Source organism: Heterocephalus glaber, unplaced genomic scaffold (assembly GCF_053883595.1).
Source record: "Heterocephalus glaber isolate CG9 unplaced genomic scaffold, H.glaber_assembly_v1.0 deba00001788, whole genome shotgun sequence".
In the NCBI taxonomy this organism is placed as follows: domain Eukaryota; kingdom Metazoa; phylum Chordata; class Mammalia; order Rodentia; family Bathyergidae; genus Heterocephalus; species Heterocephalus glaber.
The window spans coordinates 1337876-1363687 of record NW_028258471.1 but is presented as its reverse complement, the minus strand read 5'-3'; the positions used below and the strand labels follow the sequence as shown (position 1 = coordinate 1363687).

Sequence of the window (25812 nt, the reverse complement as noted above, 5' to 3'; positions counted from 1 at the left end):
ATCAAACTCAGGACCTTGCACTTGCGCAGCAGGCAGCAAAACCACTGAGGTAAATCCCCGGCCCTCCAGGTATAATGTTTTATTCAAAGATAGTCCCAGTGCTCAATTGGTACAGATGTTTTTCAACAAGATAAGATCCTGAGATTTCTTCAGCATCTACTGTATTCATTGCCAACACTATCTCAAGATACTTGCCATTGGGTTTTCTTATTTAAGGGAATTAAATAGTAAGTTTTGTTAAAAAGGAAATAGCATATTGAATATATGTGCTTTCAGCAGATGTAAAATGGATAACTAATAACTTTGATAACTTAGCCAAATTTTCTGAATTCAGGGTTGACTATTATTTTCATATATTGAAGAATTATCCTACCACTACAGAGGATCAAATTCTGGATAAAGCAAATTGAATTACTCAGCTTGTTAACAAAGGATGTTCACAAAGATGGCTTAGTTAACAAATGTTTTTCAAGTTTTAATGTTAAATATTCTCAAACAACAATTGCAAGGGACAACTGTATATTTTTATTGTATGTGATATTCCTACAATAAAAATGAAGATTGAAAATTGGATGGAGAGACTTACTTGATCATTGAGACTTTAAGTGATTTGAGACAGTATATTAAATCTAATAAAAACTTACCCATGGAAAAATAATTCATCATTTTTTAACTAAAGATATATTCGAATGAGATAGATTTCAATCTTAAGCTTTTCTCTGGAAGGAATACTTACAGATATCTTTGTTTCAATTGTAGACTTATCAAACCTGTTCGCAAATTAGGTGTTCACGCTGTGATCTAAAAGATGACTTACATGAGTGACTCTTTTTTCTACTTTCCTCTTTTATGTGTTAAGGGGGTAGGCCTTTAGACAGATAGAAAGATAGACAACCATTTTTCATGGACTCACTAACTTTCCTCCATATCTTTCTGACCTCAGAGGGCCTGCCTGCTCTGCCCCTCTCTGCAGATCACTTTTTCTGTGCTTTCTTATAGGAAAAAGCACGTTCCTATGCTTTTTCAACTTCAAGGTCAAGGTAAAGGGAGACCTCCAGTCTTGACCTTGTGCTCCAGCCAAGTGTACTTGAGTTCTGTGCTTTGGGGATTCTTTATAGCTCAAATCCCATAGCAGCAAAATTGTCCCATGCCTCCTGTGGGGAAGTAATGAGAAGGGATAGGAAAGTGAGCAGCATAACTTGGGTATTTATTGGTCCCTGGCCACAGTCTCTCACAGTATCTATCAAAATATCCAATGCATGAATATTTCTGAATATTTAAGAGAGAATGGCTAATAGATCAGAGAGAATTTCAGGCTTGCTAACTGACAGCAGTGACTTATCTTCTTGGTGAGAAGTTACTCTTTTACAAATGCTTAGTAATGATCATATGAAAACAGTGCCATTCTGCCTCTTCAGCATGTCTGGGCACTTCTCCTGTTATTAGCTTGAAGAAGCAATCAAAACAGTGCAAAACCACTTCCTTTATGGTTGTTTTGGTTCTAAAAATATTGAGATATCAGACATAGAGAAATTTCCAGGCCACTAGACAAGTTTCCCAAGTTGGTATATTCAATGCAATAGCATCTCACCATTACCCCAGGAATCCTCACTCTTTAATAAACCTAAGAATCCTCTGGGACACTTATAAAACAAGTGCAGATTTGTGGCCCCACATCTAGGGTTTCTGATTCATTAATGTCCCTTGGAGCCTGGGAATCTGCATGTTAAGAAGGACTCTCTAGGGGTGGGGATTTAGCTCAGTGGTGCTGTTGCTGGCCTCACAAGCACAAGGTCCCAAGTTCGATCCCTGGTACCAAAAAAACAAAAAAAGCAAAAAAGAAGAAGGACTCTCTACAATGTTATGTTGTAGAAAACATTGCACTGGTGAGACAGAAAATTCACCTTTTTTCATGGCAATAGATAAATTTCAATTTTAAAAATTAAAATTAATGAAAAATTTAAATGAGTTTTCAAGAAAAAAAACACAAGATGTCAAACTAGTAGTGATTTATCAATTTAGTCTCCCAGTTAATCTGAAAACTTAGAAAATGTCTTCAGCAGCACCATATATCTGGAAGGACAGCACTGGAGATGCTAATGTTTTAGAGAACAAAATTACAACAGGACTCTATTACAGTCCGCAGGCCCCATCTCAGCTCCACTACTCACTAACTCTGCCTCCTTCATTTCTGCTTCAGATAGGACCCACTCAAAAAACCAGAAATGTATTCGTGATTTCTTACAAAGAGGAACTAATCTAGGGAATTGGTTAAGCAGCAGATTAAAAAGTTAAAAGGAAAATATTGGGTAGAAGAAGATGCTACCACTTCTAGAGTTAAGAAGCAATTGGGTTATCTGAGCCAAGAGCTTGGAGCAGATGGTCATGGAGCTGAAATCAGGACATCTTTGGAGGCCCTTCCCAGGTGATACCAGCACCTCTGAGGGTTCTGATTAGACTGGGAGAAGGGAAAAAACTGGAAACTGGAACCAACTGTCACTATCATAGGAATATTTCTGGGTGACAAAAGAGAAATAGGAAATAAAACAAGGAGCAAATCCCTCTCCCTCCTACCCTGAAGCCTCACTGAAATATCACCTATGGCAATGCTTAATGGCAAGCCAGCTGTCAGCAGAAATGTGGCTCTGAGAGTCTTAGTCCCACCCCTAAAAAGCACAGTATACAAATAGGTCAGCTTGAATGTGAGGAACCATAGCTTAATAGCCTCTACAGTCCACCCCTTTGGCCATTCAGCATCTATCCATACCCTCCTATAGGTGTACTTATATACAAGAACAAAAACAACTTCATGCTTTTGCATAAAAAGATGAAACTGTGGCACAAATTAAGATTATCTTTCCTCTTCCCAAGATGGGAAATACAAGGTTCCAGGAGCCCTTGTATTTTTTTTTCCTCCATAATACTGATTACCCTGCTGAGTATGGAGTGGGGATAGGTGGGTGGGAATGGCTCTGCTGATTTTCACTATCAGAAAGACATTTAAAAAGCCCTTCCTTGGACAAGAATATAACTCTTGCCTTCTGGGAAAGGGAGCTGGAATAATATTTAACCGTGGAAGAGAGATACCCGCTTGGATAAAATCTGTCCAAGAAAGGAAGAAGCCTACAGTTACTATTATGTGGAGGAGGAAATTTATGGGTTCTTTGGAAGTTTTATAGTCATGAATGACAGAACATGTCATTAGAGATCAAGCTGTCTTCTGCTAAATCAGCTGGGGTTTGGTTGCAAAACACAGCAGGCTAAAAAATGCAGCTGTTTGCTTCACCTTGGGGACCAGAACTGTGCAGTCACCATGGAGGGAGGGTCTGAGCATGTGTCCCAGGAATGTCATGTCACACTTGATGCTTATGTAATGTGGGGTATAGGAAGGTTTCCTATGGCATCTTTCCTCTCCCACAGCTGGAGTTACTCTCCACATGTAGAAAGCAAAAGGCACATGGGGCTGGCCAGAAGAGAATGGAACCTCAGAGTGTGGTGAGAACTGTTATTAAAGCTTAGGTATTGGTGTGATTTGAATGTGTCTCTCCCACCCCCAATTCATAATTCCTAAATTCATATGTTGATGGCATTTGGAGGTATGGCCTTTGCAGGATAATTGTGGATAAACGAGGTCAACAGAGTGGGGCTCCATGATGGGATTAGTGGCCTCATAAGAAGCAGAAGAGAGACCTGAGCTGACACATCCCCCTGCCGTCACCCTGTGAAGCTTGCTATCATGTTAGATGCAGCAAAAGATGCTAGCAAAATTTTGACACCTTGATATTAGACTTGCCGGCCTTTAGAACTATGAGAAATAAACCCCTATTCTTTATTAATTACTCACTTTGTGATGTTCTGTTATAGCAACAGAAAAAAGACTAAGACAAGTATCATCTTAACTAGAGATTCCTAAAGTGGATAGGGGATATGAGGGCCATCTGGCTGCAACATCTCTCACCTCATTGATCACCAGGGTTGATTTGGCTGATATGGCTGGCTAGGTGCATGTCCTCTTCCTCCCTCACTGCTCCACGTCACTCCCTCCCAAAGCTGCTCACTAGGTCCAAGAGGACAACCACCTGCAATAGAGGAGGACCATTCCCTTGGTCAAGGGTATATAAGTAACTGTGCTCCTCTGCTAGAGCCTCCCAACAAGCTCCCACGGTCCTAAAGTGGATAGGAATATACATATAATTATGTAGTAGGTTTCCACCTATTTCTAATGGGCTGATGCAGTAGCAAAGTTATAGGTTACACTCACAAGAACATGGTAGATACATCAATGTTCTCCTCTGCTGCTGGAGATGGCTCTGCCATTTCTATAAACCTGCCTTTGGTAGGGCAAAATAGGGTCACACGACAGTGCCACACATGGCTCTAGCATAACAGCTCCTTGCATTAAAGCAGCTTGAGAAGTGTCTTTTGAATGAGTGAATGAATAAATGTGATTTAGAGAAACAGCCTATCAATAATAGGTTGCTTGCAATGCAGAGACCTCACTTGCTGGCAATCTGACCAAATTTCAAGCTTCAGTTCTCAGACCTTTATTCGGCTATGCAAAGTTCAGCCCTCTGCCTGTTATACTCTGTTAAGCACAGGAGCCTAAAGTTCTTTTATAACTAGACTGAGCCTGCAATTCCTGGCCTCTCACCATCCCTTTCCCCTCTGAGACACAGGGGCTGCTCGAGGAGCCATGGAGCCCAGCAGCAGCCACATAGATGACTTCCCTCTTAATGTGTTTTCGCTCACTCCTTACACTCCCAGTACCGCTGACATCCAGGTGTCTGATGACGACAAGGCAGGAGCCACCTTGCTCTTCTCAGGCATCTTTCTGGGACTGGTGGGGATCACGTTCACAGTCATGGGCTGGATCAAATACCAAGGTGTCTCCCACTTTGAGTGGACCCAGCTTCTTGGACCCATCCTGCTATCAGTTGGGGTGACGTTCATCCTGATTGCTGTGTGCAAGTTCAAAATGCTCTCCTGCCAGCTGTGCAAAGACAGTGAGGAAAGGGTCCCGGACTCCGAGCCGATATCAGGAGGACAATCGTTCGTTTTTACTGGTATCAACCAACCCATCACTTTTCACGGAGCCACCGTGGTGCAGTACATCCCTCCTCCTTATGGGTCTCAAGAGCCGATGGGGATGCACACCACCTACCTGCAGTCCATGGTGAACCCTTGTGGTCTCTTGCCCTCTGGAGGAGCAGCCAGCGCCATGCCAAGTCCCCCTCAGTACTACACCATCTACCCCCAAGATAATGCTGCATTTGTGGAGGGCGAGGACTACTCTTCTCTCATGGATGGTGGGAATGGCAGGTATGGTGTGCATACTGGGGCTACTCCCCTCCCTGCTCCCCAGTCATGGTCTGTGTCTGTGTTTGGTCTCTGGGGCAGGTGGTGGGAAGTATAGATCTCCATGCAGCCTGCTGCTCAGGGTGGAGACACTTGTTCTGCCAACTGTGCTTTGGGCTGTGATATATCTGGTTTTTCTGCTCATGTTTCAGGCTCAGCCCTGATGCTGTCCGGCTAGGAGAGATGCAGCTTCAAGAGGAGGATTGTGCCTGCTTCTCTCCTCCTCCCTATGAGGAAATATATGCCCTCCCTCACTAGAGTCTATAAGAGAAAGAGCACTGAAGTAATTGCTGTTGTTGACCTGGCAACTGGAATGTCCTATAGTATTATCTTTAGAAGTCAGGGCAGGGCAGCACAGACATTGTCCAAGGGGGGAAAGGGAAAGGAAGCAGCAGGTAAAATGTCTCAGACTGGTAAAGATTAGGCTGGGTTGGAAGAGTTTCTTCAGACACAGTGACAAATTCTCTCAGGTAAATCCCCTGGGTAAGGTCCAAGAGCAAGAATTTTGCCTTTCCCCAGCACCCACCTTCTACATATGGTAAGGCAATGGTGTCTCAGTTTTAACTCCAGCAGTCAAGGAGAAAATTCTGACTTCTGAGACCTAGTGAGCTTCCAGGTGGAAGTGAGGGTGGGAAGGAAGCAGGGAAGAGAAAGCAGGCAGAACCAGGGATTTCCCGGTGCCTATCCTGGCCCCAAAGTGAGCTTGCATATCCCAAACAGCTGGTGGCCAAGTGGTCTCCATGAGGACTCTTGGTATCTTAAAGGCTGCAAAATAAGTGAATAAATATAATAGAAAAAGATAATATTTCCTGCTGGAATAGAATTGGCTAGCTGACTAAACCTACGAAGGAAGTGGTAATAGAATAATGATGTGAATGAAACTAATGTATTCTGGATAAATGTTCTGGATCCATGAATAAAATCACTGATGTTTTCTTCTGCAAGGCTGAAGCTTTATGTGTGATCCACATAAATGGACTCTTGATCTACCCCAGTACAGGGTCTGTGCGAGGCACGAACTTGGCCCAGGGGTGAACAGATACATGTACTTCCCCAAGTGCCCGGAGATCTGTGAAGTTAGAGTAGAGCTGCTGTGTCAACATGGGAAAGTTATGCATTACGGAAACAATCTTAGTGGCTAAGATGAGCTCACCTTCTTCGTAAAAAGACTGATGTCCTTAATCTCCCTGAATCGGAACTGTATAATAAACAACCGTAACAGACTCACTGACTTTAGAAGAGATAGTTTTAAATCATTCAGTTTCAAAATAAAACATTTTCCTTAGGCTACAAAGATAAGGCCACTCACTGAAGGGTGGCTCACCCCAAAGAAAGACACAAGGTTTAGCAATTCTTTAAAGTTTTGGTACTGCGTTTATATATGGAGTGATTTTTACTTTCTATGGGAATTATGCAAGTTGTCAAGATATGAATAATATGGGCTTGGTACATTATTGTTTCGATTTATTTTATGTATTAGTGACAAACCTTTTTACGGACACTTTCATGTTTGACAGATGATGGAAAAATATTATTCCACTTACAGATTCAGTTTATTAGCTTTACACTCCACATGTGCTTGAGATATTGAGTACCGAGCTGAAGGTTCTAGGAAGTTAGGTGACAAGGACATGATTGAGCATCACCAGTGACATTCTGACAGGTAAATAAATGACTTGGGTCCTACAGGCCTGTCTCACTCGCCATTTCCTCTCATCTTCACCTACCCCACAATTTTTATATATAGTGCGATAAAAAATATGGTCAATGTTTAATTTCTTTAAAATTACAGTAAAAGACACATTGCAATTAATCCCCCTCAAAATCCTCCCCCTCATTTCAAACACACTTATCCCATCATTCTTGCCACCTTCTGAAGCAGTTCTGAAAGGCTTTCATGTCTTTAGTTCCACAGTTGTGGCTGCCTTGATGTCCTAAATCGATTAAAAACATTTACCTTGAGAGTCATTTTGACTTTGAGGAAGAGCAAAAAGTTTCATGGTGCCATATCTGGAGAATGAGGGGGATGAGAACACATTATAATATTTTGATTTGACAGATATTGTCATAAATTATGGATCAGTGAGGAGTGGTCAAACAATATGGTGAATGTTTAAATTAAAGCATTTATTATACATTGTCATTGAATGTCCTCAAAGTATGCCAAATTCTTCCCCTCACTTTGAATATACTTATCCCATAATTATTGGCAATGTGTCTTTTATTGTTATAAGTTTTTAAAAATTTTAAACATTCACTATATCTTTTGATCACCCTTGTGCTTATAGACTTGAGACACAATGAACATCAAAAGAAGCTCAAAGAAGAATATACTCGTTTTAAAAATTTTTTATTTTACTGGTACATTGGAGATATACATAATGATACCATTCATCATAGGGAATTTCTTCCCATGCATAATATATCTTCCTTCTTTTTTTCCAATTCTCCTTCCCTCCTTTAAATGTCCCCCCCCCTTTTTTTATTTTCATTGTTTATTGGTACATTTTAGGTATATAATACAGTTACATTCAGCATTAGGATCTTGTACCTTTACATGATGTATCTTGGTTCTTATTTTTTCCCCATTCCCCTGCCCTCCCTTCACCCCCTCCACCCCTCCCTATTTACAAAGACCTTACTTCCATTTTTTTCTTTTCTCATATTTTTTCTTTTCCCTTCTTTCCTTTCCCCTATCCCTTCCACTCTTTATCTACAAAAGGCTTGTTTCCATTTTTTTCTTCCATTCTTTTTTTTCTTGTCCATTCTTTCCTTTCTGCCTCCTTCCTCCCTTGTTTCCCTTCTCATTTGAACATTTTCGAGAAGAATCTATTCATAAAGGATACCATGTGTGGGAGCTGGGGAGAGCAGGTAGTCAATTTATCTGGGTGATGCTGGGAGAATGGGCTGGGACAGAATCAACTATGCAGGGAAGTGGCCCTGGGGGTGTGGGCTCCACTGTTCCTGTCCCTGGTGCCACCACAGAGGTCATTTATGCTCCTAAAGACAGAGCTGCAGGGCTCCTTAGCTCATCGCGGAAGTGAGGCCTGCAACAGTCAGGGGATCAGAAAATGGGCTTTGTTCATTCATTTCACATCTATTCACTGAGCATCATCTGTCGGGACTGGGACCATCTAGTCTGTTTCAGGAATATAGCCATGACAAACCAAACTAACAAAACAGCAGATAATGGCTCTGCCCATAGAGTTTCTAGCATGGGAAGCAGATACTGATTAATTATCTGTATTATCTATCAATTAGCCTCTGATACCCATGAGGGGTCCTGGAGCTCTAAGGGGAATTTTGACACACCAAAGGGTCATAAAGCTTGCCTGGGGATGTGAGCTCAGGGCCATTGCCTTGGTAACCCCAGGGAGGGCAGTTCACAGGGAAAGGCAAGTGGCTGAGGTCTGTAGGCCTATGAAGACCATGCTGGGACCTTGAGGACTAGTGGCTGCCTGCTAGACAAGGAGGAGAGGTCAGCACTCATGGTAGAAGCAGTCTGGCAGAGCACCATATGAAGCAGTAGTAGAAGGCACCTTGTGGATTGTATAAGCTGCCACAGCCCTCACATAGAATGCATCAAGCACCCAAAAATTACATCCACCAGCTTTCAACCCTGCCATTGTGCATTTATTTGGGGGCTTTAGTGACTGACATGGAAACCCACTGCAGAGCTCCTGGCCTGTGGCCACCAGGTTCCCACTTGGTGTCCTGACTTGGTGTCTGACTGGCCAGATCACATTCCCAACCGTTTCTGTCTTGTCCTCCAGATAGCTGCCTCTGATCATTCTTTCAATGTCTTATGGGGTGCAGAGTGTGAGATTGTGGGCAGATAGTGAGCTGCAGCCAGCCTCCGGGTCTGCGATCCAAGCTTAGATGATCCAGGGGGAGTGGTGCTGGCCTGGGGCAGATGCCTGAATCTGTGGGGTCTGACAGACCTTGTCTGCCTTAGCAGACTTTTTAGGCTTTGTGTGAAGAGCAGCTGGGAAGCCATAGGCGTGTTAGATGAAAAAGCAGCTATGATGAGAGTCTGGATACTTACTGGTCAGAGCATGACCCAGAAGGTATATATGAAGGGAACAATGACCTTGCTAGCTGAATTCAGAACTACGTGACTAGAACATGCCCCGGGAGCCATCCCTCCCTCCCCTGCACCCTCGGCCTCCAATGTGACCGTGAGGGTGAGCAATCTACAGAGAATTCAAAATGATGCTAAAAGGCTTGTTAATCAAAGGAAATGACTTTTTAAAGAACTTCACATGTCTGGAAACATCTTCCAGGAGCTGACAGGGGCAGGCCTTTTGGCTGGCAAGACTGGTAACAGCCAATGATTTTGAAGGGGCATGAAAGAGATCATCCAGATTTGAGAAATGAAGGCCCAGTGTCAATGGGAAGATACTTTCACAGAGTGCTTTGGACATTTCTTTTTCCCTTTGGGGCCATTGGAGGTGCTGATCTCCTCTGCAACCTGGGCCGGGGCCTGCACTTCCCAGGTAGCAGCTCCCCAGAGACTCTTTCCTTTTCATCCCACTGAGCCAGGATGGGTTTGAGTTTCAATTCACCACGTGGTTCTCTACTACAAAACCAGCCCTTTCAGTACTCTCTCTCTCTCTCTCTCTCTCTCTGAGTGCAGCATAAAATAAGCCTCTTGTTTCTGGAAACTGATCTTGAGGGTCTGTTTCCAAGTTCAGACCTCTGGGGCTCCCTTTGGTCTTGTTTACTGTTAGATCAGTGGGGTGAGATTTTGCTGAAGTCAAATTTTTGTGGATTGGCTCTGTCCCAAACAGAAACCCCTGCAATAACCAAGGGTAGACATCTTCTTACCAACAAAGCGAGGTTCCCTAACATGTCACAGAGGCCCGTATGGTCTAGAGTTCAGCAGTGTCCCTGCCTGTCACCTGGGTGCTGAGTGACTGTGGCTCACAACATCAAATCAGCACAGTGAATCATTCGAAGCCCTGGGCATAACTGTACTCCATTCCTGCTGAACAAGAAATGTGAAATGAATACATGAAGAACTTTCTAAAAGATAATAAATGACTCTTTCAGCTTGTTAGCCACTTTATTGTTTTTAATGTGATGAAAAATTTCAAATACAGAAATAGAACCCTATCTAGCCATCATCCAACTTAAATGACTATCAACTTACAGCCCCACTCACAATCAGTTACATTTTATTGTTATATTTTTAAAGTGTATATCCTTTTATTGGTATATTTTAGGTATATAATATAAAGACATTCGTCATTGGAAATTTGCACCTTTATATAATCTCTCAGGTTCTTATTTTTTCCCCCTTCCCCTGCCCTCTCTTCAAGCCCTCCATCCCTCCCTATTTACAGAGACTATGTTTCCTTTTTCTCATTTTCTCAAACTAATTCCATTCCCTTCTTTCCTTTCCCCTACCCTTCCCACTTCCTCTTCCCTTTTGCCCCTTTTCTTCCTATTTCACCTTACCTATTATACCTTTTAGTCCTTATTTACACATTCAGTTTCTCACACCAGAGAAACTATTCGGTATTTACACGTGTGACCTGTCTATTTCACTTAAGAGTATCACCTCAATGTACATCCATTCAGCAATAAATATCTCTAATTTCTCATTTTTTATGGCTGAGTGGTACTCTATTTTATTAAAAAAACACATTTTCTTGATCAAGTCTCCAGCTGATGGGCATTTGGGCTGTTTCCCAGTTTGAACTATCACAAACTGTGCTGCTATGAACATGGGTGCACATATATCACTGTGGTATGATTCTTTTAATTCTTTGGGGAAGATCCCCAGCAGAGGAAAAGCGGGGTCAAATGGGACTTCCAGTCCTAGTTCTTTGAGGTATCTCCATACTGATTTCCACAGTGGTTGCACCAGTCTACACTCCCACCAGCAGTGAAGCAGCGTTCCTCTTTCCCCACAGCCCTGCCAGCATTTGTTATTGGTTGATTTCTGGATAGCAGCCATTCTTTCTGGAGTGAGGTGAAATCTCAGCATTGTTTTCATTTGCATCTCTCTAATGACCAGTGATGTTGAACACTTTTTCATATGTTTATTTGCCATTTCTACTTCTTTGTGTGAGAAATGTCTGTTCATTTCAGATGCCCATTTTGGGATTGGGTTTTTCAATTTGGGAGGTCTGATGTTTTTAAGTTCTTTATAGATTCAAGATAGTAGACCTTTGTCTGAGGAACACCAGGTGAAGATTTTTCCCCACATTGTGGGTTGTCTCTTCACACTGCTGGTGGTTTCTCTTGCTGTGCTAAAGATTTTTAGTAAGAAGAGATCCCACTCGTTGATAGTTTGTGCTAGTTCAGGGGCAACTGAGGTTTTGTTCGTAAAATCTTTTCCTACACCAATGTCTTCAAGAGTTCTACCTAACCTCTGTACCAGCCGGTTCAGTGTTTCTGTTTTAATATTTAGATCTTTAATCCATTTTGATTTTAGTTTAGTGCATGAGATATAGGTCTAGTTTTAATCTTTGGCAAGTTGAAACCCAATTTTTCCAGCACCATTTATTAAAGAGGCTATCTTTCCTCCAGTGAGGGTGTTTGGTTCCTTTGTCAAAGATGAGGTGGCTGAGTGTGTCTGGAGTTGTTTCTGCATCTTCTAATCTGTGTTGCTCAGGTCTGTTTCTTTGCCAGTACCATGCTGTTTTTATCACAGTAGCTTTGTAGTATAGTTTCAAGTTGGGGATTGTGATACCCCCTGCCATGTTTCTGTTACCTAGAGTTGCTTTTGCTGTTCTGAGTCTCTTCTTGTTCCAAATGAATTTTTGGATTGTTTTCTCAAGGTCTATGAAGTACGCTGATGGGATTTCAATAGGGATTGCATTAAACGTATATAGCTGTTTTGGAAGTATGGCCATTTTCACTATGTTGATCCTTCCTACCCAGGAGCAGAGGATGTCTTTCCATTTTCTGATACCCTCTTCAATCTCTCTTTTCAGAGTGCCATAGTTTTCAGAGAACAGGTCTTTGATTTCTTTCATTAGGTTGAGTCCCAGTTATTTCAGTTTTTTGGATGCTATTGTGAAAGGAATTGTTTGCCCTATTTCTGTCTCAGTGAGTCTATTGTTTGTGTAGAGGAAAGCTATTGATTTTTGTGTGTTCACCTTGTATCCAGCTACTCTGCTGAATTTGGTTATTAAGTCTAGAAGACTTTTGGTGGAGTTCTTGGGGTCTTCTATATAGAGTATCATGTCATCTGCAAATAATGACAATTTGACTTCTTCATTTCCTATCTTTATTCCTTTAATTTCTTTCTCTTGTCTAATTGCCATGACTAATGTTTCCAAAACTATATTGAACAGGAGTGGTGATAGTGGAGATCCTTGTCTTGTTCCTGATTTTAGTGGGAAGGATTTCAGTTTTTGACCATTTAGTATGATATTGGCTGTTGGTTCTTCATAGATGGTTTTATCAGATTGAGGTAGAGACTGTCTATTCCAATTTTTTGTAGGGTTTTTATCATAAATGCATGTTGGATTTTGTCAAATGCTTTTTCTGCATCTATGGAAATAATCATATGGTTTTTGTCCTTGGCTCTATTGATACAGTGTATCAACATTTATTGATTTGCATATGTTGAACTATCCCTGCCTCCCTGGGATGAATCCCACTTGGTTAGGGTATATGATCTTCTTGATGATCTTCTGGATTCTATTTGCCAGTATCTTATTCAGGATTTTTGCATCTATACCCATGAGTGAGATTGGCCTATAGTTATCTTTTTTGGTTGGGTCTCTCTCTGCTTTGGGATGAAGGTAATGCTTGCTTCCAGGAATGAATTTGGGAGTATTGCTTCCCTTTCAATTTCATTGAAGAGTTTAAACAGTAGCGGCAGTAGTTCCTCTCTAAATGTCTTGTAGAATTCAGCAGTGAATCCATCAGGACCTGGGCTTTTCTTAGTTGGTAAGTTTTTAATTACATTTTCCATTTCATTGGTTGATATTGGGTTGTTTAGAATTTTTAGGTCTTCTTCGTTCAACTTTGGTAATTCATATGTATCTAGGAATCTGTCCATTTCTTCTGTTTTCCATCTTATTGGCATATAGGTTCTGGAAGTAGGTATTGATGATCCTCTGGATTTCTGCTGGGTCCATTGTAATTTCATCCTTTTCATTCCTAATTGCATGGATTTGAGCCTTTTCTTTCCTTTTTCTAATAAGGTTGGCTAAGGGTTTGTCAATTTTGTTTATTCTTTTGAGGAACCAACTCTTGGCTTCATTGATTTTTTGTATTGTTCTTTTAGTCTCCATTGTATTGATTTCTGCCCTGATCTTTATAATTTCCTCCCTTGTATGAGCTTTGGGGTTGTCCTGCTCTTCTTTTTCTAGAAGCTTGAGGTTCATCATCAGGTTGTTTAATTGGGCTCAATCTGTTTTTCTAATATGAGTATTCACTGCTATGAATTTCCCTTGTAAGACTGCTTTCACTGTGTCCCGTAGATTCTGATATGTTGTATTGTCATTGTCATTTAATTGAAGGAACTGTCTGATTTCTTCTTTAATTTCCTCTGTGACCCATTGGTCATCCAGAAGTGTATTGTTCAATTTCCATGTGTTTATGAAATTTTTGTGGTTTCTTTTTCTATTATCTCCAATTTCATTTCACTATGGTCTGATAATATACAGGGGATAATTATAATTCCTTTGCACTTACCTAAATACGTTCTATGAGTGAGTATGTGGTCTATCTTGGAGAACACCCCATGTGCAGCTGAGAAGAATGTGTATTCTGATTTTGTAGGGTGAAACACTCTGTAAACATCTGTTAAATTCATTTGTTCAAGAGTTCAATTGAGTTCTAGTATTTCATTACTTATTTTTTGTCTAGTTGATCTATCTTTTTGTGACAGTGGGATATTGAGGTCCCTACTACTATTGTATTAGTGCATATATGACTTTTCATGACCGTTAGTATTTGTTTTATATAGTTGGGCACACTAGTGTTTGGTGCATAGATATTTATGACTGTCATCTCTTCCTGTTGTATTGTTCCCTTTACAAGATGTAGTGTCCTTCTTTGTCTCTCTTAATCAGTGTTGGTTTGAAATCCACTTGATCTGCAAAGAGGATAGCTTCTGCTGCCTTTTTTCGGGTTCCTATCACATAGAGTATTGTTTTTCACCCTCTAACTTTCAGTCTATGAGTTTCAGTCTATGAATGAAGTGTGTTTCTTGTATGCAACATATTGTTGGATCTTGCTTCTTGACCCATTCTGCCAGTCTATTTCTTTTGATTGGTGAGTTGAGACCACTAACATTGATAGTTATAACTGATACCTATTGACTTATCATTGTCATGACTTTTTCTTTTTGTTGAATTCTCCCCCTTGCTTTTAATTCTTGTCATGTCCAGTGGATTCATTCTGCTGTGCTTCCTGGGGTTGTGATCCTCATTGTCTGTTCCTATGATATTATCTAACATTTTTTGCAGTGCTGGTTTGGTATTCATGAAGTTCCTAAGGTATTCTTTGTCATGAAAGTATCTTATTTCTCCATCAATTTTGAAATATAGTTTTGCAGGGTACATCAATCTGGGTTGGAGTTTGTTTTCCTTTAGAGCTTGAAATACATCACTCCAATCTCTTCTTGCCTTGAGGGTTTGTGTTGAGAAGTCTGCTGTGATTCTGATGGGCTTTCCTTTGTATGTGATTGGTTTCTTTTCTCTAACTGCTTGTAGAACTTTGTTCTTCTGTTGGGTTTCTGGAATCTTAACAATTATATGCCTATGTGTAGATTTTTTTTTGATCAGGATAGTTGGAGTCCTATATGCCTCACTTATCTGTATGTCAAGTTCTTTTCCCATCCTTGGGAAGTTTTCTGCCATCTCTTCTGTGAACAGTTTTTTTATGTCATGTGCACTCTCTCCTGTTTCTTCATTGACTCCAATCAATGTTATGTTATTCTTCTTTGCATCGTCTAGCAGCTGCTGGACTGATTTCTTGTGGTATCTTACAATTTTAAAGAAATTTTTCTTTTCCTGGTCACTAATTGCAATCTTTTCTTCTGTATCTGAAATTCTATCCCCACATTGGCTCATTCTGCTGCATAGACTTTCAGTGGAGTTTTTAATCTCCTGGAAATCTGTTTGCATCTGTTTTATGGATTCCATTTGTTTCCTATTTTGGGATTCCATCATGTTTCTCAGCTCCTCTATGTTTTTATCTGTGTCCTCTCTAGATTTATTAATCATGTCTTGCACTATGGGCACAATCTCTGCTGTTATGTGAGAAATTATTTCTGATTTCATTTTTTCCAGGTCCTCTTTCATTGCTAGTTCACGGAGCCCAGGTGGCTGCAAATCAGAGTGTTCCATCTCGTTTCCCTTTGGGGTTGCTGTAGGTGATCTGAAAGTCTGGTTCTGAGACTTGTTTCTGTGTCTTCTCATTTCAAGGTGGTGGGGGGAGGAGGGTTGCTGCTGGTGCCCTCAGCTCACCTCCTCTGTGCTGGGAGTGGTGGTAGATTGGCCTGGAAGCCTCCTACTCTGTACTGGGAGCTGCAGCATGACAATCTGGAAGGCTCCTCTGTGCTGGGAGTTGTGACACGTTGACCATCAGTTATATTTTAAAAAGCAAACCCAAGCCATCAAGTTATTTTATCCTAATATTTCATAGTTTATCTTTAAAAGATGAAGTCTCAAAAAACAATTACAACACAATTATCACACCTAAAAATTTACAATAACTTTAATGTCATCAGATATTTAGCCAGTATTCAATTTCTCCAATCTTTCTGTCTCTTATATTTTCCTCTTTGTTTGGCTTGGATCAAGATCCAAACAAGATAAGATTTTTGCTAAATGCATCCTAAATTTCTAGCTGTTTTATACTCTATTTGAGGAGGCAGTTTGTAAATTCATGACAGTAGATTCATATTTATTAAATTTCAAAGAGAAGTGTTCTTCAAGATTTTTCCACTTTATATTTCTTCTGTCAGATCTATGAAAGTCTAGGTCCCCACTAGAATTAACCCACCCCTAGGATTAGATTTTGTTCTCACTATTAGCATATTATTAGGGTATTTTTTCTAAACACAGGCCTTAAAAAATACATGAAAAAATAAAGAGAATTTTGATTGTTTAGTTGAGAATTTTCTGTCATAGAATAGCTTCAAGAATATCAGAATACCTTGATAATCTTCAGCACTGTTGGCTTGGTTGGTAAAACTTTCAATAGGAAAACTTTTTTTTCTTCAGGAACTATAAAAACTCCTTTAAATTTTTCAAAAGCAAGAACCAGATCTCATTCTTAAGGAAGAAAAAAGCAAAGCCTCTTGCTCTGCATTAAAATATTACCTGGTACAATTTAACTCTCAGAGGTTATTGACTCTGGGGCTCTTAGCAATGAATTCTCAACCCTTCTCAAATTAGAAAAGAATATATTTTCTGGACATGCCCACCACTCTTCCTTTGAAGTTGGAAATGTGTAAGTGTGTGCACACATGTGTATTCACCTACATGCTCTTATTATAGAATATGATTCATGGATTTCTTCCCCACTTAGTACTTGTAAATCATCAAGATTTTTATGTTCCAAGCAGTCAGCAGTTGGTTATAAAATCAACAGAAAGCTGTACTAAATAAACCTTTACTGGATTGCTCTTAAAGAATTGATGACATTCTGAAAGTGAAGACAACTCCTCAGAAATAATTCTCACACACTTCCGGAAAGCCAAAAAGGTCTCAGATAGGGAATTTTGTTTGCTTTGAGCTTTTAAGAAGATGAATTACAAGATGAACTGGTAAGGAAATCCATTTCCTAGGGTCCAGAAGTTTTCTTATAACAAAGAATTTGCCCAGTGTCGAAAAACTTACACGTGTGTAAATCATAGACACAAAAAATGTGTTCTGGAGTCTGTTTTATACTTAGGTGTAAGAAGATGCAGATTGTCCTGTTGTAACCCTCACATTCATTAGTTTAAAAGGACATAATTTAAAAAGTGGATATACACACAATATTCGTGTATGTATTCATTTTGTGCATGAAAAATCTCTTAAAGAATGCACAAAAGTGGTAATAATTATTTCTGAGGTGGAGGATGGGAGACTCATCTCTCATTTTAATTCATGATGATTAATGAATTTTTATACCTGATGTATATATTACCTAATCATAATATTATTTTTAAATAGAAGAGGAAGAGAAGGAAATGATCTTTCTCCCTTTACTTCTGTTAAGCTCATTTTCTCGGAGCAACCTCATCTTGAGTTCCGGAGTAAATAATTTTCATTGCCTCTGCTGTTGTATGTGCACAGAGGAACACACAAGACACACAGACACCAAAGGGCCGTGTCCGTGTGCGCAAACACTGTGCCCGTAACAGGAAGGACACCTCACACGGTTACAGACGCACGAAGTCTCTGGAGCAGGAACAAAGCTGTCTCGTGTGCTGTTGTTCAAATTCTCGGGGACAAAGTCCAGGATGACAGCCTACACGCTCCAAGTCCGGGGTCAGGTTACCATCTGGGGCCTTGCTTTGACAGTTTCCCAATCCAGCCCTGCCCCACGGCCACGCCCTGGAAAGCTGTTCACGGTAATTCACAGTCACAAGAGTCACCACCTTTGCACCCTGGGCGGAGCAGCCCAGAGGAGCCTAAGTGACCGGATCCTCCGCAGCCAGAGCAGCCACGGGGACGGGGACGTACCGGGCACCGCCGAAAGGGGGCGTCGGCTCCCGGGAATCCACCGCCCCTTTGAATCCGGTCCTCCCTCTACTCTGGCTTGGACTCCTCCCGGGTCTCTGATCCCTCCACTGCCTGAGCAGAAATCACAGAAACACGCTAGCCTATTGCCTGTCCCCTCTCTTACCCACCGCAAGTGTTCCCTCGCTCCTTGGCTGGCTTCAGGTCTCCAATTGGATCAGTTCTCTCAGTTCTGTTGGGCCCGGTGCTTCCTCTCTGGTGATTGGTTCTTTCTTCCTGGAAGGACCAGGGGACTTAAAAGAATCTGATTCCTCCCCAGAACTCTGCACACTCCATGATTTCGGGGGCTCTGTGGGTCTAAGGCAGATTCTCGTGGAAACCTCCACTCCAAAGGATGATGCAGTCTGGTGGGGGCCTCACATCTCCGTTTCCCTCGCTCCAAAGAGAACCCATTCCCTGGGCTTACAAGACTAGCTTCTCTTCCTGGGTTATTGTGGCAGAGAATTCTATTTGTAAAGCCCACATTTACTCACTGGTATTAGTAGTTGCCAAAGTATGGTCCACGTGTCCAGGGGGAGGGAGGGTCTGCAAGATCAAAACTAACGCAATAATAATTCCAAAACATTATTCACCTTTTAAATTCTGTGTACATTTGTACGGATGGTGCAAAAGGAATACTGCACCGATCTGCTGATGGCTTGCAGCAAGCAATAGTACAATGCCCTGCTCCCATGGGCACCAGATCCTAATCCTGGAACCTGTTAATTACCTTATTTGGGAAAAAGGGCTTTACAGATGTGATTAATTAAAGGATCTTGAGATGTGGAGATTAACCAGGATAGTCCCTGTGGGCTGTAAAGGACACCACATATATCTTAGTAGAAAAGAGGCAGAGGGATATTTTATACACCAAAGACAGAAGGCCATGTGAAGGCAGAGATTGCAGCATTGGCAGCCACCAGCTATGGAATGTCAGCAGCCACCAGAGGGAGTGTGGCCCTGCCATCCTTCTGATTTGAGGCTTCCAGCCTCCAGACTGTGGGAGAATACATTTCTGTTGTTTTTAAGTTACCCAGTTTGTGCCAAAGTGTTACAGGGGCCATGGAAAACCAATACAAAGGCCACACAGTCTAAAAGTAATTTTATTTTTCACCACCACTTACAGTAAAAACATAAAAATAAAAATTGCCAGTTTCCCCTTAAAATACTTATTGAGGCAGTAAAAATCATGAATATACTAAATCTCAATCCCTGAGTGTATGTCTTTTTCATAGTCTGGGAAATTGGTAATACACATAGTGCTTTGCTTACATGATGGTTGTTCAGAAGGAGGCCACTTCTGCAATTGTGTGGCAACCAGAACGACTTGCATTTTTCATGAACACCATTTTTACTTAAAAGAATGACTGGCAGATGTACCACTGTTATTCAAACTTGTGTGTCTGGCAGACATCTCCTCAGAACTGGACAAATGAGCCTCCCCTTCATGGGAAATAACTGGGGGTGTTAGCTGCCAACGATAACATTCAACCTTTCAAGTGAAAATAAAAAGGTTTGAAAATTCGTATTTGTCATAGTGAGCTTGACAACCTCCCAAATGTAAAATTTTCTTTCTTTCTTTTTTTTTTTTTGATACTGGGGATTGAACTTGGGACCTTTCACTTGTGTGGCAGGTGGCGGAACCACTGAGCTAAATCCCTGGCCCTAGAATTTTCTTTTTAAGATGCGTAGTGATATTTTAAAAAATGATATCATGAAATGTATCAACATTTGAGAGATCTGCATAAATCAGTGCACAAATTTTTTCTACATGACTATTATAATAACATGCAAGGATAAAAAATTCATTTAATGTATAAGACCAATGAATATCAATGTAACACAGTAAAAATATTTATTAATGTGGTTCCACGTTGTAACTAAGCTTATAAAAGCTGCCACACGAATATTAATTTCAAATTGAAGAAGAATATACACAATTATCTGGAAAGCTCTTGTATGTTCCAACTACATATTTGTATGAGGTCAGATTCTCTTCGTGTAATTCAAAAGCAATGTATCACAACATATTAAATGGAGATGTAAGAATGAGGCCATATTTTTTCAAATCAAACATTTAAAAAATTGCAAAAGTGCAAAAGTATATCATTCTCATGGGTTTTTTGGGGGGCCGTACTGGGAATCAAACTTGGGACCTCACATTTGTGAGGCAGGCAGCGGCACCACTGAGCTAAATCCCCGGCCCTCATTCTTACCTTTTTATTTTTGCTTTGGAAAATATACCTTATTTAATATGTAAATGGCTTATGGGCCAGGGATTTAGCTCAATGGTTTCGCAGCCTGCCTTGCAAGCACAAGGACCTGAGTTTGATCCCTGGCACCCCCAAAAAAGAAAAAAAAAATCTCTAATGAAAATACGTAAATGGCTTGTAAGTGTAATTTCTAAATAAATAAAAAACATTTCCTAATTTGGTGGGTTTAAATTTCAATATGATAAGTACTAATAGATATTACATAAATAAAAGCTCCATGGGGTCTTCAATACTTTTGAAAGATATTAAGGGTCTTCTAAGAGAGCTGTTGGCCCATCTCATGGAGGGGGGCAGTTAAAAGACTACATTTCCCAGCTGCCTTTGCAGCTAAGTTTGGCCAGGTGATTAGTTCTGGGGAAATCAGATATAAACAGAAGTTTCAGAGATTTCTGAATGCCTAAGCATTCAGAAGTTTTTGCTTTCTTTCTGCTTTAACTCATTTTTGAAGAGTACAATTTGTATGTGATCACAGCCACCTTGAACCATGAAATGATCTTGAAGATAGACGATAGTTGTTATCAAGATGGAACAAAATTTTTTTTTTAAAGTGAGGGGAGGCTACACCCCCCAATAACTGTCATGCTACTTGATTATCTTCTCTAGGCTTCTTTCAAATGAAAGAGAGATAAACTTTTAAGTCTTGTTTAAGCCACTATTACTTTGCTTTTTCTGTTCCATGTAGCAGAACTTAGTTTTATTCTTTCCCTTAAATGTGACAGTGTGATAAGACCAATCCCCAAGGACCTAGCTTTATATAGATTACACAATTACTTCTTATGTATTTTTAAGATTGGATTTTATTCCATGGCAATCATTGTCTTAATGTGTTATGTTAAAAATAACAACAGATAAAAACCATTATTTTTCAGGATTAGCATTAGAGATGCTCAGAAATTTGTTCCACTACTTGGAAAAGCAAATATTCAGTGAGGGCAGGTGGGCTCTGGGCACACGTGCCCTTCATGTGTCTGTGAAGGAAACTGCCTCTCTCTCAGGTCCAGTGTGGTCCTCACAGCTCTGCTGTAGGCTCTACCACTGGACTGGACTATCTTCAGTAGGGACAGACAGCTTTGTCACTTAACTGGTGTTTCTGGGTTAGAATCTAAAGTTCTCTTGGGCTGGGGGCATAGCTCAGTGGCAGGGCATATGCTTAGCATGAAGGAGGCCCTAGTTTCAATCACAGCATTTCTCCCCCCGCCCCCCGCAGTTCTCTTGAGTAAGTTTCATTGTTACCCACAGTCCATAAACCAGAATGGCTTAAACAAATGAAAAGGCTTCTCTCCTGAATTTGGGAGGGTCAGCATAGATGATTTCTCTGCTTAGCCACATAAATTGTTGGTTTCTCTGTCACATCTTTTATGCTACCATTACCAGTACTGTATGCAGTACCTGGCTGCTTTTGAAAGTATAGTTGTAGAAAGTCAGCAGACCTTGTCCATGGAGCCACCCTGTAACTACAATCCTCTAAGCAGAAGTAAGATTCTGCAGAACCTGAGAATCTATTACTGCTTACTCAGAACATCATAGCAGAGGGATGGATGAAGGAGAATTACCAAAAAGCCTCATTCACAAAGGTCAAGCCAGTTCTGGAAGGGGCAATGTATTTGGATGGTCTACCAGACAATTGTCTACCAGATGCCTTGGATCTAGGGTGAATTCAGGCTAGACCTGACTATTACACAGCCTCAATAGGATTAAACACAGCATGTTAATCCAAAACTGGAAATTCTGCAGAGCTATATGCTTGCCAACTGCAGTTATTAATTCATGCTCTTTTGATAGCAAAAGAAGACTCAAACAAAAGTATAAGCTGAATTGGGATATTAGCTCTGCCACCTATTAACTGGGTGACTTTAAGCAAGTTGCTTAACCTTGTTGAGCACAAGAAATAAAAGGGGTTTGAGGGTCATGTGTTTGGGTAACTATTGGGACTCATGGAGCCATTCCTGCATGGATATTAAGACATGACTATTTCTACTTCTGCCTCACTGGGCAGAATATTTTCTAGCCATATCAAGCTGCAAAGGAGTCTGGAAAATATTTTCTGTTACAGCTGTTTCAAAGGGCACAGGATAGACGAGGAATTGGGCAGGCAGCTAACAGCCTGCTCATTACTTAGCTCTCTGTCTCTCTGTCTCTTCCTCTCTTCTTTTTCCTCTTACTTCAGTCTGGATTTAAATATCTGCTCAAGAATTTGGAACTTAAGTATTTGTTTTGAATCCCTCTGCTGAAGCAAAAATACTAACTTTGAAATGCCAAGTATAAATATTCATGCCAGATGTAAGGCTTTAGCCAAAAAAGTTGACTTGTACTTTTAGAAAGACAGATGTACTTATCAGCAGGACAGCAGCAATGAGTTACAGAGCATCTAAGTTGTAAAATAGGCAAGCTCTTGACTAAACCATGACACCAAGGACTTGTTTATGTCACATTTTGATCTCATTTCGCTGGATTTTTGTGGCATTTTTGGTCACTGCCAACCTTTTGAAGGCCATTAGTTGTTATAGGATTGGTGACATTGAATTCATATGGCAGGATTTGATGGTATTGACATATGCAAAATAAAGTTAAGTTCATTCCAAGGGCTGTGATTTAATAAGGTTGAATTTTCCAGAGTTTAACTTGCTCCTTGGTTTTGGGAGGATTAGATGGAGAGGAAGAGGGGGAGCCAGACACCTTGGGGAGCTGCCCAACATCTTTGGGGCATTAGAGCTATGTTTGGTGCAATTAAGTTGCTAATTCAGTAAAAAGGACACAGTTCCCTTTTGGGCTGAGAAAGGAAAATGCAACTGCTAAAGGTGGCTGATTTACAACCAGGGAATGACCTAGGTAGCGAGGGAAATGAGCCAGATTCTTCCAAGAGCCTAAATCACTCTCTCAGTCAGGCGATCAAAACAGCATGCTCACCCCAGGCACAGCACCAGAGTTGGGCAGCCTCCAAGGCTGAGGTTGAAAAGATTCCCAATTTTCCATAGGATTAGATCCTCACCACTCCCTCATTCCTTAGAAAGAAGCAGGAAGTATGAGATCTTTCAAAGGGTCAGTCTCTACATTCTCATAAATTCCAATCCCAATCCAAGAGAAAACATAATATCAAAGGCAAAACACTATGTATTTAGATTTCTACCAGCTTGTTTGGGTCACTGGAGATTGTATAGGGCCAACTGGGGTGGGCAGGGCTAATTGAAGGATTAGGTAGATTATATTCCACATGTCCCCAGGAGGACCATTCACAGAATAATCTGACTCAATGGTTCTCAAACATGGCTGCTTAGATGATTAGAATCATCTAGGCAGTTTAAAAATTTCAACCCAGGCTGCTGTTTAGACCAATTAAAATAGACTATCTGGAAGAGATTTTAAAACATTAACAATGTTTAAAGTCTCCCTAAATGTTTCCAAGATGTACCCAGGTTAAATTCACGAGGCCTTTGATGTGAATGGTGCCCCCTGCAGTTGTGCTCAAACCAACATTCTGTGACTAAAGACTGGCTGAAAAATTAAATTTCTCCCCTTACTTTGCTCCAGTTCTTGAGTTTTATTTCTTGGATATTTTCTAATATAGGTACTTTATGTAATTTAAATAGCAACCAAGCATCACTTGGGTTTGCAGCTGTGGGCTCCACTTCCCTTTCCCTCTTGGATCCAGATGCCATTAGAACTGCAAGATCATGAACTTCTACATGGAGGTTTTCCATCTATGGTGTCTGTTCTGAATTATTTTTTCCTTATTTGAATTTTTCACTTCTACAGAAAGATTTGGATGAAGCCAGCATTTGTGATGTGATGTCTTCCTTTCCAGACCTTGCCCTTAAGGGGTACTCGGGTCCTACTGACCCTCACTAAAGGTCCCAAGTTCCATACAAAGGAGACACTCCATAATGCTTTGGAGAACAAATGCAGAGGCAAATGATGTATTCATCGGCAAATCACAGAAGGGAGGTCCTGTGTGCTGAGAGGAAGACTATGGCCAGGGAGAAGAATGGAGCCTGCCTCAACCTTCTCCAAGAGCAATGTTCAAGGACCTCCTGATATTGTCCTGGTAGGCCTGGTCCTTGGCCTTACACTCACCTGCTGTCACCAGGTCTCTGCTCACATGAATTGGAGCAGAGTAGGCAAGACCTAACTTCTGGTGGCCAAAGAACTTGGCCTCTTACCAGCTGGGTGACTTGGAGTACATCCTTGGAAGCTGTCATGTCTCTGTCCTCTTGATCTGCTAGTGGAGTCAGTAGTCTCAGCATCTTAGTGAAGTTATGGTCCAGCTCGGTGTCTGGGAGAGGCCCAGAACCTGAGGAGATGCCTTGTAAATGATAGCAATGGAATCATTGCATACACTGATTTGACTGCTGTTGCTAGTGAAAACCAGCAGAGGGAGCCTGACCTCTCTCCTGCCCCAGGGCGCCCTCTACCACCAAGCCATGATGTGTTTCATGGATCTAGTGATATCAAGTACTTTTAGCCCCATAGATTTGAACCATAAAGTTCCAGTTCAATATTTTTCCTTAAGGACATAGTGTGCTAGCTCAGAAAGTAGATTCTGGAGTCAAAATGGGCTCAAGTTCTTGCTCTGTCACTTTATGATGGCCTTGAGCCAGGGCTCACCAACCTTCAAGTCTTTTTCTACATCCACGAGAGAGGACTGACAGTTTATTGGAGGTTCAAAAGATAGGATGACTGGAATGGAATTAGCACCTGATAGTGCTAATCAGGCAAGCTGATAGTATTGGGCAGTCCTATTTACACCTCACCAGCTGAAAGGTCTCATTTTGCCCCCATGGCTTTCCATGGAAGTTTGGTCAACTTCAACTGAAACCTAACAATCTCCAGAAAGCCCCATTTCCCAGGTATGCCCATTCCAAAGTGTCTCCACTTCATAAGAATTCCTTATTCTCTCCTAAGGAGTTCTTGCTTCCTAGCGCAATAGTCATTCCTGAAATTAACACTTGATCACTAATGCAGTTCGCTCCTTCACCACCTCCATCAAATCACCTCCTGTTTTGGCAGGGCCAATACACCTATCCTGAGACACTCACACTATTTAAAACAGACACTGTTTCCTAAGTGTGCCGCCCCATAGCCTGCCAGACTGTTTCATCTGAAACACAGGGCTTGGGAGGGGTGACCCCCTCAGTTGGCATCTCCTCAACCTAATAATAACTTGCACTCTTTGGGATGAACTATTTTGTGTTTATGCATGGCCCTGCACCCCACCCACATCAATTTGACATCACTGTTTCCATAGCAAATAATAATCTTCAAATGGAGTAAAGCAGGAGTTGAAAGCCCCACAAAATCCAGTCAAATGAGATGAACATGTTCCCTAAACAATGAATACAATGGTGTGGTGCAGCTGCCAGCCTGTGTATTTATGTTCCAGATGACTTCTGTATCTCAACCCATACTTCCTCCCCTAATAAGGAATGAGAAAAACTTATAACTATGAACACTTGACAATACCCTGGGACATCACATATCCTGTGGGAGTGTATATTTATGTAAACAGA

General features: G+C 41.0%; 1 protein-coding gene across 3 annotated transcripts in view; it reads left to right on the top strand.

Moving 5' to 3' along the window:
• The first annotated feature begins 4567 nt into the window (after positions 1–4567).
• Positions 4568–25812, top strand: part of Tmem174 (transmembrane protein 174) — a 74035-nt gene continuing 52790 nt past the window's right edge. Inside the window, exons 1-2 of one of the 3 annotated variants that reach the window (XM_004872870.3) lie at positions 4574–5319; positions 5508–6299. In XM_004872870.3, the coding sequence (XP_004872927.1) occupies positions 4694–5319; positions 5508–5613 (732 nt within the window). In that variant the 5' untranslated portion in view covers positions 4574–4693 and the 3' untranslated portion in view covers positions 5614–6299. Of the gene's footprint in view, positions 5320–5507; positions 6300–25812 lie in introns of those variants that run through there. The other 2 variants (XM_004872871.3, XR_015448061.1) reach the window with 2 other exon arrangements.